We start from the raw sequence: 11781 nt of genomic DNA, 5'->3' as shown, positions 1-11781 counted from the left end.
GGATTTCTGAGTCGTGGAGGACTTTGCACTGCAAGTTTACTGAGGAGACTTTTGTATTTGGAAGATGCATTCTTAGCTGAATTTATTGCCAGTAGCAGTGTAGGTGGAAGGGAAACCTCTTCTTACCTTGATTAGGTATGATTTAGAAGTGATGTTTAGACTAGAAGGGTGACTTCTGCTAGTAACATGACATTACATAGTGAATGGATCATATCTACCTTTCAGGTGGAATAGGCAACTAGTTTGACTTTGACCTCATAATAAAGGGGATTTGTTGCTGGACTTTGCCTGGCCTGAATAAGGAAGTAGTCCATCGAGAAGGAAATCATTCTTTAATGTTTTTGTACTGCAAAGATTTTCCTGTCCTTTTTTTCAGTGGGGCAAGAAAAAAACATGAATTGTAAAAAAAATATTTGTCACTTCACTGGCATCTGAGTCAGGTAAAGGTTTAAAGAGAGAGAATGAAATAGTCTTTCATTGGGCAAAGAAGAAAAGTTTTATGTACTCAGAGCAATGAATTCCATCAGTACTACAGAGGTATTTTTATCTTGTTAGGATTAGTCAATTTAACTTTAGACATAATCTGAATTTAAAATATTATTAAACTTACAACAGTATTTTGTCTCCTTTCTTTACAGGTTTGCTGGTCCTCTGACACATTTCAGAATGCCGCTGGTAAAAAGAAACATAGACCCCAGGCACCTGTGCCACACAGCTCTGCCCCGAGGTATCAAGAATGAATTGGAATGCGTCACCAATATCTCCTTGGCAAATATAATCAGACAACTGAGTAGCCTAAGTAAGTACTTTGTCGTAATAGCTGTATTTAGAACTAATACATTTTACAGTCATAGTTTTTGTGGTTGAAGTAGGAACACCTTTTCAAATTCTCTGAGCCTTGAATGCACTCCTTTTGTGGCTAGTGACTAGCATGGACTTCTGTGAAAGAAAGCTAGGGATTTTTCCAGCAGCACGTCTTAAAACCATTCAGCCTTATATTTCTGTTACCAGTGGAACATGGCAGAAAAAAGTATCTGGTAGTTAATGAAGTCAATAATTGCTAACCTTGGAGCAATTCTTGGGTAGAGAATATGACATAATGAGGAATATATCACTTGTTGCTTAATTCTCTTAACTTAAACCCTTGGTCATGTTGTGGTCATTCAGGAAAAAAAGTAGTTGCCTTTTAAAATAATAAACCCCGAAATTTAATTATTGCATAGTATTTCAAACAGCTAAAGATTTTTCTTCCTTCTTCTCTCTTCTGTCAACAGTTTTTCCCTTGGTGCTTTTGAGGGGAGTGAATACTTCTCAAGCTCTAGAACTCTGAAGGAGTTTTTCTGAAAAGGCTGGTTTCTGGGTTGTTTTTTATTTAAAGAAAAAACAAGCAACTTTAAAAAGTTGTCAGATGAACCAGCATTTTCAATTTCCACTACTACAGGTGCTATTTAACCACTAGAACATTAGTAAGACTACCAACACATTAAATATTAAAATGTGCATGTGTATCCATCTACAATGTGAAAAGCCTTTCAGCTCTGTCAGTATCTTAGGGTCATAGGTGATGGAGCCTAATTTGTTAATTAGATTGATTTAGTTATTGGTTTGATGGTATACTGTATGGTGACTCTGTTTTGGCAGCATTTCAAAGCTGTTAAGGTGCTATTAGGTTGAAGACTAATTGAGGACACTGTATTATGCAGTTGTGACAGGAATGCTTACAGCGCATAAGTATGAACATTATTAGTATAGCTGCTGCAACAGCAAGGAAAATAGCTTAACTATTTAAATTCTTTTCAGTGAACCAAGGGCGTATCAGGTTAGGATATGCCTAATAATTCATATGAAGTGGTTGAGTCCCCATCCCTGGAAGTATTTAAAAGACGTGTAGATGTGGCACTTAGGGACATGGTTTAGTGGCCATGGTGGTGTTGGGTTGACAGTTGGACTCGATGATCTTAGAGGTCTCTTCCAACCTTAATGATTCTATGATTCCATATGATCACCATCTGTGGTCTTGCTTCATTCTGCCAAAAGCCCTTCTCAGATTAGCCACTCGTGTACTAGCCTCCCCTTCCAAGTCACTCTTACTAATATTGTATTCATTTATTTTAGTTTGCTTGTTTTAAAAATTCTTATTTGATTATATACTTCATGTAGGGGAATTTCCTTTCGTAGGTGGCATACCAAATTTACATTTGATATTTTCATATGGAAGTTTCATTTGACCTTAAAAAAAAAAAAAAACAAAAACAAAACCAAATCACTTGGTTTTTCAATTTTAAAGAACACCAACTTCTAACTCAACATCATGGTCTCAGTGCTTACCTATTAAGATTCAGCTGCCTTTGCTATGTTTTCTTGGTATACAGAGCTTATGCCTGACATTGTGTATACAGCTGCTCAGGAAGAGGTCGGGATGAAGCAATACCAGAACAGAAAGAACTCGGTTAAGGGAGGAAAAAAGTATTGAAGAATATCCATTGAATGCTCCCACATTTGTTATATGGTTTGCCTAATGTATAGCACAGTTAGGGAGACACTTTCAAGGGAACGTAACTGTAATTATGTAAAGTCCTTTTCTGTAAAAAGAATGTGGTTCTATGTGAAGCGTGCATACATAGGAATGAGCCCTAAACTAGCTGTTTTCACTTGAGAGGAGTTTCTGTCATGAACTTGTGGCTCACTAGTGGTCAAAAAGGCACGTGGTGTTGGAAATGATAAGGAAGGTAAAGGAGGAGGGAAAATGCACTAGTTTAGTCTGCAACAGCAAGCCTAGAATAGGTCGTTCAGAATTTTTTATAGGTAAGTTAAACACTGATGAGCAGGACCTGTTACTTCAATCTTTTGTTCTTCCTTCCAAATAGCATCATGGTGTTTGTGGGTTTTCTACAGGCAGTGTTTATACCAACTGTTTATACCAAACTAAGTTTTTGGTTTATACTGTGTATGTTTTTAACAAAAAAACATTTTTTCCTACAATTACGTAGAACATGTTTTGCAAAATAATCCTTATTTCTCAGCAATATTAAGGATTGCTCTATAAAAATGGAGATCATGTTACAAAGGTATGAGTACCTGTGAAAGTATTTTGTTCCAGAATTCTTTTAGCTTTTCTGCCTCTTTGTGCTAGTAGCAATGCAAATTCAAAAATATTTGGGAGTTCTGGCATAGGAGTTTTGTCTCTCATGTGCTTAAACCCAAATAACCAGTCTTCACTTGGTGTGTCACTGTTACCGGTGTACAGCGAGGCCTGCTGACATGCAGATAAATTTTAGTAGTTGCCTGTGAGTCACAGCCAGCAGGCATGGTTTCACAGCAGTCCCCTGGCAACCAGCTTCTCTGCAGTCCTTCCCTTTTTGTTTTCTGTGGATAATGTGTATGTTTTAAAATCAGCCTTGAAGTTGTAGACAAAACGAGGCTTCACTCTGGGAGTGGAAACTGAGTCTTCTGGTAGTGTTTCATTTCCTTTAAACTAAAGCTGGTTTTGCTTTTGACAGTAAAGTTATGCAAATTTAAATGAATGGTCTTTGACCTGATTAGCACTTAGTAATTTCTGCCTCTAAGATTTTTCAGTTACCAGCCCTCAAATAGAGGATTAATCTCCTGCCATTATGACTCTCAAGACCAACCATTCTTAATCTTTCTTCTGATATGATATGGACAAAAAGCGCTGTGATGGAATTAGAGCGTCCAGTACTTTAAATGATACCAATAAACATTCTTTAGAAAAGCTAAGTGTAGAGTTTTGTCATGTATGTCGTTAGATCTCCATTCTTGGAGATACTAATAACTCGACTGGGTCAGTCAAGCAACTGGATCTAATTGGATCTGCTTTGAGTATGGTGTTTGACTAGATGACCTCTGGAGGAGGCCTTTTCAACCTGAACAGGACTATGTTTCTGTGATCTTGGGTGCTATGTGTAAGTAGGACACGCCTGCAGAAATAATACCTATTAAATTACAGGAATTCTGTTTTCCTGTGTTTTAATATAAAATGAAAAGCGCTTTACATCAGTATGTCAGCAATAGCTGCTATGTGTCTCTATACCAATTCTCAATCCTTTCATAGTTTATTTGATGTGTTGCTTTTAGTTGTTCAGTTTGAGAAATTTTCTGACCTTTAAAAGAAGTAGAGATGAAAGGACGAAATATTTATTTCTGCTTTGAGTGATAGTCCTTGCCTTTCTCCCTGGAGCATGAAAACACATCAGTCTGTCTTGATACAACATACAAAATTGCCAGTAAGTAATTTTTCCCCCCCTGTCTATTCCCAGTCTTCTCTAACTTCATAAAAGGATCTGTCTTCTGACAGCTTTTCTCAGCACTGTGGCAACAGAAACTCTCTGGACAACAGCAACAGCTGGTTTAGTTTCCTAGCCATTCTTCCCTGTATTTCTTGCTTTCTGACTGTATCTGCTTTGGAGAAGTGCTTACCTATTTTTTTCAGCAATATTGCAGATACATTAGTACTCCAGTACGGCCTGAGTTGATACATGTTCATGTATGTCAGGCTATAGCATTCCAGCATACATGAAATGTAACTGATAGCACTGTGCAGCTGTGCCATTGTTGGATAAATAGTTCTCTTGTGTGCATGTAACCTCCTCATTTTGTTCACAGCTATTGACCAATCTTGTTTTTCCTTTTATTCAGCTGTTCCCTGTACACAGAATCTCAGTACCACATAAGAAACCTAACTGATGGGGTTTGTTCTTGGCCCTGGTTTCTGACACCTCCATCTGGGGAGGAGAACATTTCTCCTTTTGAGTATGTTCCTTCAATGAATATTTATATTGCAGGCATTCAGACCAGAACTCTTATTCAGTGATAGCAAGATGTCATTTCCCTTTTTTTCTTCTACCTCTGTATGAAGAAAGAGAATGCTGCATAACTCTGTTTGCTAAGCTGGAGCACCTTTTATGTTAGTGAAAACAATTTTCAATTAACATTGAACCTTCAGTAGCCTTTCCCCTCTTTCTGTCTTTTCTTTGTACTATTTCCTATTTTTGCCACATTCTCCTAGTTAGTTATTTCTTTTCCTCACCCCTTATTTGTTAGTTTTCAGGAGTGAAACCCTGACTTTTGAGGATATTATTTCTACCCCCTTTTTTTCCCCTCTCAGACACTTTTAACTTTTCTTCCTTATTTTTTGCTTACCATGCCATCCCCTAGAGCGTTTTAAACACTGCTCATCTTGTGAGAGACGTTTTCTCACCTCGGGAATCCTTCAGTTTGCCATGGCTTAAGGTGTTAACATTCAGTAAGTGGGAAATATTTCTCCAGAAATACCTACCAGCAAGGTGTCTGGACTGCAACTAATCTTTAGAACGAGGCCTCTTCAGCTCAAAGACCAGCCTCTCTCTCTTCATACTCTCTGGACAACATCTTCAGCACATGGTGAGGCCCCCGCATGTTGCATGATCAGAGGTAGGTCTCTGCAGATCTGCAGCTAGAGCTTCAGTCAGTATTCCGGAACCAGCAGCATCCCTGCGGCAGGTCCTGCCCTGGGAATCCTCCTTCTCACTGTGCTCACAAGCATATTCAGTATTCTCTGTGAATTTTCTTCATTAGTCACCCCTCTTTCTTTGTTATTACTATGATTGCCAGGGAACACTAGAGAAAGTGTTCTTATGCACATGGGGTAAGGGAACTGATGGACTTGAAAACTAAAGGCTTACTTAGCTTTTCAGAGACCCCCATCCTCTCAAAGACTTCTGTCTAATTTCTTAATGTTATCTCCCCAGCAGTGGCAATATTGGCAATGTGATGCTGTTTCGTGTCCACCTCGAATGATAATGAGGGGATGAACAAATGGTCAGTAATTTCTCATTGAAAACAACTATGTGTTAGCAGAAAAAAGTCCTACCTGTCATTAATTCCTTGCCTACATAGAGCAGTGAATTCAGGTGATATTAAAAAAGGAAAGGAAGAGCAAGACTTCCCTGTGAAATGATCTTTAGGACTGGTGCCTTCAACATCAGGTTCAGCTCTCAGCAGTCTCTCTCACAGATTTCTGAATACCTAATGGATAATCTCAGCCAGTTTACTTGATGATGGTGTTCTCAGTGGGAGATAAGAAATGATATCTCAGACCTCCATGACTGGAGATTTTTGAAAGCTGACTTTTTCTTCTTGGATGTCAACAAGAAGCGTCAGACCTGCTCCAGAGATGGCCTTTAACAGTTTATTTGATACTTTAGATACCCTGGTCAGGTTGTCTGATAAATGCCTGGTTCAATTTTGCTGGATAAAGGAACCAAGTTGTCTCTTCAGTACTCTGATATTCCTGTTACAATCCTTAAATCCAGTCCTTGTGGACTGCCCTTACACCTTCATAATGGTAGGTTCCTAATTAGCATCACTGAACTATATTTAGTACGTCATTTTTCAGAGCTTGCTCAGCCATAGGCAGTAAAGTTCTCAAGGATCTACCAAGGTTCTTATCTCCAAGCCTGGGAGAGAGTTCAGTCTCCTAGCTTTTAGTCCGTCTCCTAGCCACTGAGCTGTGAGACTGAAATGATCCTGATGAGAAACAAGCCTAGGGTTTTAAGTGAAACTCAGATATACCTTGATTTTTGCTAAAACGCTCAATTAAATAAAACTAATGTAGTGAAGATCTGAAGCTGAATCAACAGGCAATGGATATGTTAAATTATGTGTCAGAATTAATGGAGGAGGAAAAATGTATTAATAGACTTAGAATAACTTTCTTGTTTTGCTTTATAAAGGGACCCTGGGTATATATTGTTAGCGGCTTATGTGGTAACTAATTTTCCTAAAAGAATATTTTCTAATATATGCACTATATTGTGTAGGAGGCAACTATTCAGTAGCGAATAATGTAATTTTGCATAGTGTAAGTATATTGGGAAGGGATTGTGCAGTAGGACATGAGACAGGTTTTACAGTTGCTTTTGTTCTATGCTTTTATTTTTCAGAAAATATACTGGGCAAAAATATTGTTTAGTGTGTGAATGGGATTGAAATAATAGAAATCAAGGAATGATAGCATATAGGTGGGTAACAGACTGAATTCTTAGCTTATTCTTTCTGATATTTTATCAATTTCTACTTCTTTCTAAAAAATCAAATTGCCAAACCTGTATTTTTAAACTGTAATAACATTTTGAGATTTGTATATTTCAATATATCAATGTATTTACTATTTTAATATTAAAATAACAATAATATGAAATTATATAACACCTCATTATACATTGCATTTAATAATGCCATGACATGTTTAATATATTAAGTATTTTTATAATTTAATTCCAATGATAAGTATGTTGGATTAGATTTTGTTTGTGTACATGTTAAACCCCCCCTCTCTTCCCCCCCCCCCCCCCCCCCGAGCTCCAGAAGTTTGACAGATTAGTTAAGACTGAATTAATTAAGATTAATACTTTTGGCAACATTGAACAATTGTCTCATTTTGATTGTCCTGCTTGATGCGTCTTGCATTGGCCTGAGATTTACCAGTCATCCTCTTGAATTTCCAAAAATGATGCTGTTCTATGGCATTGAGCACTTTAGGTGCTCAATTTATTTATACAGATAGCTACTTAAAATTTAGACCATGGTTCCTAGAGGCTGCTGATGCCATAACCTATCTGCGGGGTGCTCTTTCAGGTTCAGATGCAGTTGAAGGGTTTGGAACTCTCTTTCTTTAAAAACGCAAAAGGGTAGTAAAGAAATGGCTTCTTCCACAAGTCCTGCTTCAGGACTTGTGTCCCAATCCTTGTCTGAGAGCCTGTAACTAAATCTGATCTAGTGTTGTAAAATGATTAATTTAAATACCCTTTCCTTAAGGTTTGCTAACAGATACAGCGTAAAGAATGCCGTAGTTCAGGTGAATTTAAGGACTGGAGTTTTGAGGGGACTGCTAATTTATGCCCTGATCCTGCAGTGTGTTAGTGTGGTTCTAGGAACTTGTACAACAAAATTTATAAGACTTACAAGACATCTCTTTGCCACGCTTTGTTTAATTAGCCTGAAATAAGGTTCAGAACCTTATGTTGTGATTGTAGTTGACTTCAGTTCATCTGATACATACCCAGTCCCCCAGAACAAGGCAAAAACAACATTTCTTTTGCCTTGTCCCTTCATATTAGTGTATTGGATAGTTAGAAATTATTCATTTGTGCACAGAAGCCAATGCTGGACAAATGTTTAAGAAATTATGGGAGAAAACTGGGAGATAAAACGAATTAAGAGAAACAAATGGTGAAAGAGGAGAATTGTAAAACTGATCAGTTGCTTTTTCAGATTTTATAAGCCATTGTATACTTACTGCCATGGTAATGAACAGGAGTGGATGATACGTGTTTTGGTCATCTAAATTGAAAAAAAAATTAGGAAGGTAGTAAGCAGTATTTTTTTAATTCTATTTTCAGCTAGTGGCTACTAGCAAGTATTCTATTTTCAGCTCATAGGTCTGTTTTAAATGTCAGGAAAATAATTGCTCAAAAAAGGCTATCAAAACACACTCACGTTCTCGGGGGGGAGAAAGGACTACGCGTCGCTTCCAAGACATTTTATTTGGCTGTCACAAAAAAGGACATGGACTGACACCAGAGGGAGCTGCATTCCTGTATCCCTTTCTTACTGGAGGGTTAATTGTGACTAGAGCCCTCTGAGACAAGAAGAAAAAAGTTGTGAAAAGAATGAGGTGGTGAATAATACATTCCTTAATTAAAAATAAATAATAATGTATCGTTTTATTTAAATGAAAAACACTTGTACTCTGTTAATAAAAATAAATGCCAGTATGATGGACTGAGAAGAACAGCTAGTGATATTGGAGGGAATAGGACTTGCCTTTTGAAAATGACAAATTTTGGTATATTTCTGGTCAATTAAGCAAGCTTTGCAAATACAGTAAAATAATCTTTTCACAGATGTTAAAATAATATATTTGCAGAAGTCTATATTGTCATTTAATTTAACAGGCAAACAAGATCGCTCGTCTTTCTGATCTGGTATTATGTATCCAGTTGTGACCAAGATGCTAAAGTGTTATTATTTTGTCATAGTCATCTGTCATTCTCTTTCTTGTACTGCATGAAACGAGTAGAGTTTTTCATCAAGCAGTCCCATAATGATGTAAATTTTCTGAAGCGTTAATAATACTTCGGAATATTCATTCTATATAATGGAATTAATTTTGATTCCTTACTCTTCTAACATATTACCTGTAAATTAAGTGGAATGAGATCAGGTTTGTTTACTGATGTATTTTTTTCTCATATGATTTTTTTGTCTATTTGAGTCTTTGTGACACTTTGTTCAGTGTTATCACCTATAATCATATTTTTTGTAATCCATTTGAGATGGAACATATATTTATATGGAATACACACAGAGATGGCAACATAAACAAATACTGGATTATAAATGTTGTATACATATATACATTCACACATAGTATTCTTTTGAAGGGAAGTTGTACATTTCACTAAAAGCAAACATTTTGCTTTGCTTGAAAAAGCATTTAGTTAAATGTACTTCAAGCTAATAAAGAGACTGCCAACAGGCGTGTAGGTAGAGACATTATGGTTGGCATACCACTTCAAACGTGACAGGTTGTTTTTAATGTATTTCCTATTTGAGGATTAGTGTTCATAAGCATAGGCAAATTATTCCTTGCAATATGTTTGTGGCTGTATGCAACATAATGAAAAGATTTTTGAGACAGATTATTTGCAATTGGAGCTCCTTAATGAGGTGGATGAATTGTAAGCCTGATGAAATTATATAGATAAACCAAACTGTAGCCTTAAGATACACCTATAAAAGGGGAGTTGTTGGATTTTAGAGCCCTGCAATTTAAGTTTTATTCCTTACATGAGATTAGACACTGAATTTTAATTTTAATTTGCATGTGTCTGAATATTACGTGAGTTGTCTAATTAAAATGAATAATATATCTGAATATATTATCTGAAATACATTAAATTTGTAGTAAATGTACGTTGAAAGTTTAGTAATCTTGCTCCATAAGACTATATAAGTCTTATGGTAGGTGAGTTGCCAGCTAAGTAGACTTTACTAACTTTCCATCTCTATCTTACTGTGGACTGGTACTTAAAGACAAAGGTACTTAAAGAATGGCTGCACCTTTGATCTGCTTCTCACTGTGGCTAATAGAAGCTGCTCCAAGAATGAGAGCAAGGCAAGCATGTACAATACTCCTACTAATCTCCCAGCCTCCAGCTTTTTCCAGCGTGGAAACCTCTTCAACCAGCTGGGGTTTCTGTGTATTTACTAATGCTCAGTGTGTTTCTTTTCCATGACTTAGTGTCGCTGGCAAACTTTAATCTCATTTTTTTCAGGTAATTTACGGATATCTGGAATAGCATAGGTCCCAGTACAGAAACCTATGAAAACTCACCTTTCTGAACTGTGAAGACCAGTGATTTACTCCTATCCTCTGTTTTGTACCTTTTGAGGAATTACTTATCCATGCCATGTTGTTTCTTTTTTATGTCCCGTTTGTTAAGTTTTCCTAAAAAGCTTTGATTAAGGACTTGCAGAACTCTCTTGGAAATCTAACTAGACCATAGCTCTCCATCTGTGTGCTTATAAACCCTTCAGAGATTTCACTTTACAAAAGCTATGTTGCCTCTTCTCTAACGAGTCATCCAGGTGTCTGCTAATTCAGTTCTTCATAATGATTTATACTAATTTGTCTGGATATCAGGCTTACAAGCCTGTAGCTCTCAAGATGTTCCATGAAAAAAATTTTGAACCTTACTGTTGTGCTTGCCACCTTTCAGTGTATATTAAGGAGATTTACATATTGTTACTAATGAAGGGACGGTGTGCTAGCGAGGTCCTTTGGTCTACCATCTCAGTGGAGGTGGGGGATGGAGATCCATGCAGTGGCAAAGACACAAGGGTGGTTGATGTGTTAGAAACCATGGAAGCACCTCCGAATGGTCACGTAGGAATTAGGGCTTCTCCCCCAAAAAGGTGGCAGGATCAATAGCCCAACTGAAGTGCATCTATGCCAATGCACGCAGCATGGGCAACAAACAGGAGGAGCTGGAAGCCACTGTGCAGCAGGAAAACTATGCTATAGTTGCCATCATGGAAAGATGGTGGGATGACTCACACAACTGGAGTGCTGCAATGGATGGCTATAAACTCTTCAGACGGGATAGGCAAGGAAGGAGCGGTGGTAGGGTAGCCCTGTATGTTAGGGACTGTTTTGATTGTCTAGAGCTTAATGATGGTGACAATAGGGTTGAGTGTTTGTGGGTAGGAATCAGGGGGAAGGCCAACAAGGCAGATATCATGGTGGGAGTCTGTTATAGACCACCCAACCAGGATGAAGAGGCAGGCAAAATATTCTGTAAGCAGCTGGGAGAAGTCTCAACAATCACTGGCCCTTGTTCTTGTGGGGGACTTCAACTTACCAGATGTCTGCTGGAAATACAATTCAGCAGAGAGGAAACAGTCTAGGAGGCTGCTGGAGTGTGTGGAGGATAACTTCCTGACACAGCTGGTGAGGGAGCCAACTAGGGAGGGCACCCCGCTGGACCGGTTGTTTGTGAACAGAGAAGGACTTGTGAGTGATGTGATGGTTGGAGGCTGTCTTGGGCATAGCGATCACAAAATGAGAGAGTTTTCGATTCTCAGAGAAGTAAGGAGCGGGGTCAGCAGAGCTGCTACCTTGGACTTGCAGAGGGCAGACTTTGGCCTGTTTAGGAGCCTGGTTGACAGAGTCCCTTGGGAGGCAGTCCTGAAGGGCAAAGGGGTCCAGGAAGGCTGGAC

General features: G+C 38.0%; 1 protein-coding gene across 1 annotated transcript in view; it reads left to right on the top strand.

The window, feature by feature from the left end:
- Positions 1-644: 644 nt before the first annotated feature.
- WASF1 (WAS protein family, member 1) overlaps positions 645-11781 on the top strand; it is a 31273-nt gene continuing 20136 nt past the window's right edge. Inside the window, exon 1 of the mRNA XM_009326431.1 lies at positions 645-799. Coding sequence (XP_009324706.1) covers positions 667-799 — 133 coding nt within the window. The 5' untranslated portion in view covers positions 645-666. The remainder of the gene's footprint in view (positions 800-11781) is intronic.

The sequence above is a fragment of the Pygoscelis adeliae genome, unplaced genomic scaffold (assembly GCF_000699105.1).
Source record: "Pygoscelis adeliae isolate BGI_AS28 unplaced genomic scaffold, ASM69910v1 Scaffold206, whole genome shotgun sequence".
Classification (NCBI taxonomy): Eukaryota; Metazoa; Chordata; class Aves; order Sphenisciformes; family Spheniscidae; genus Pygoscelis; species Pygoscelis adeliae.
Note: the sequence above shows the minus strand (reverse complement) of the source record. Positions and strands in the feature narration are given on the sequence as shown.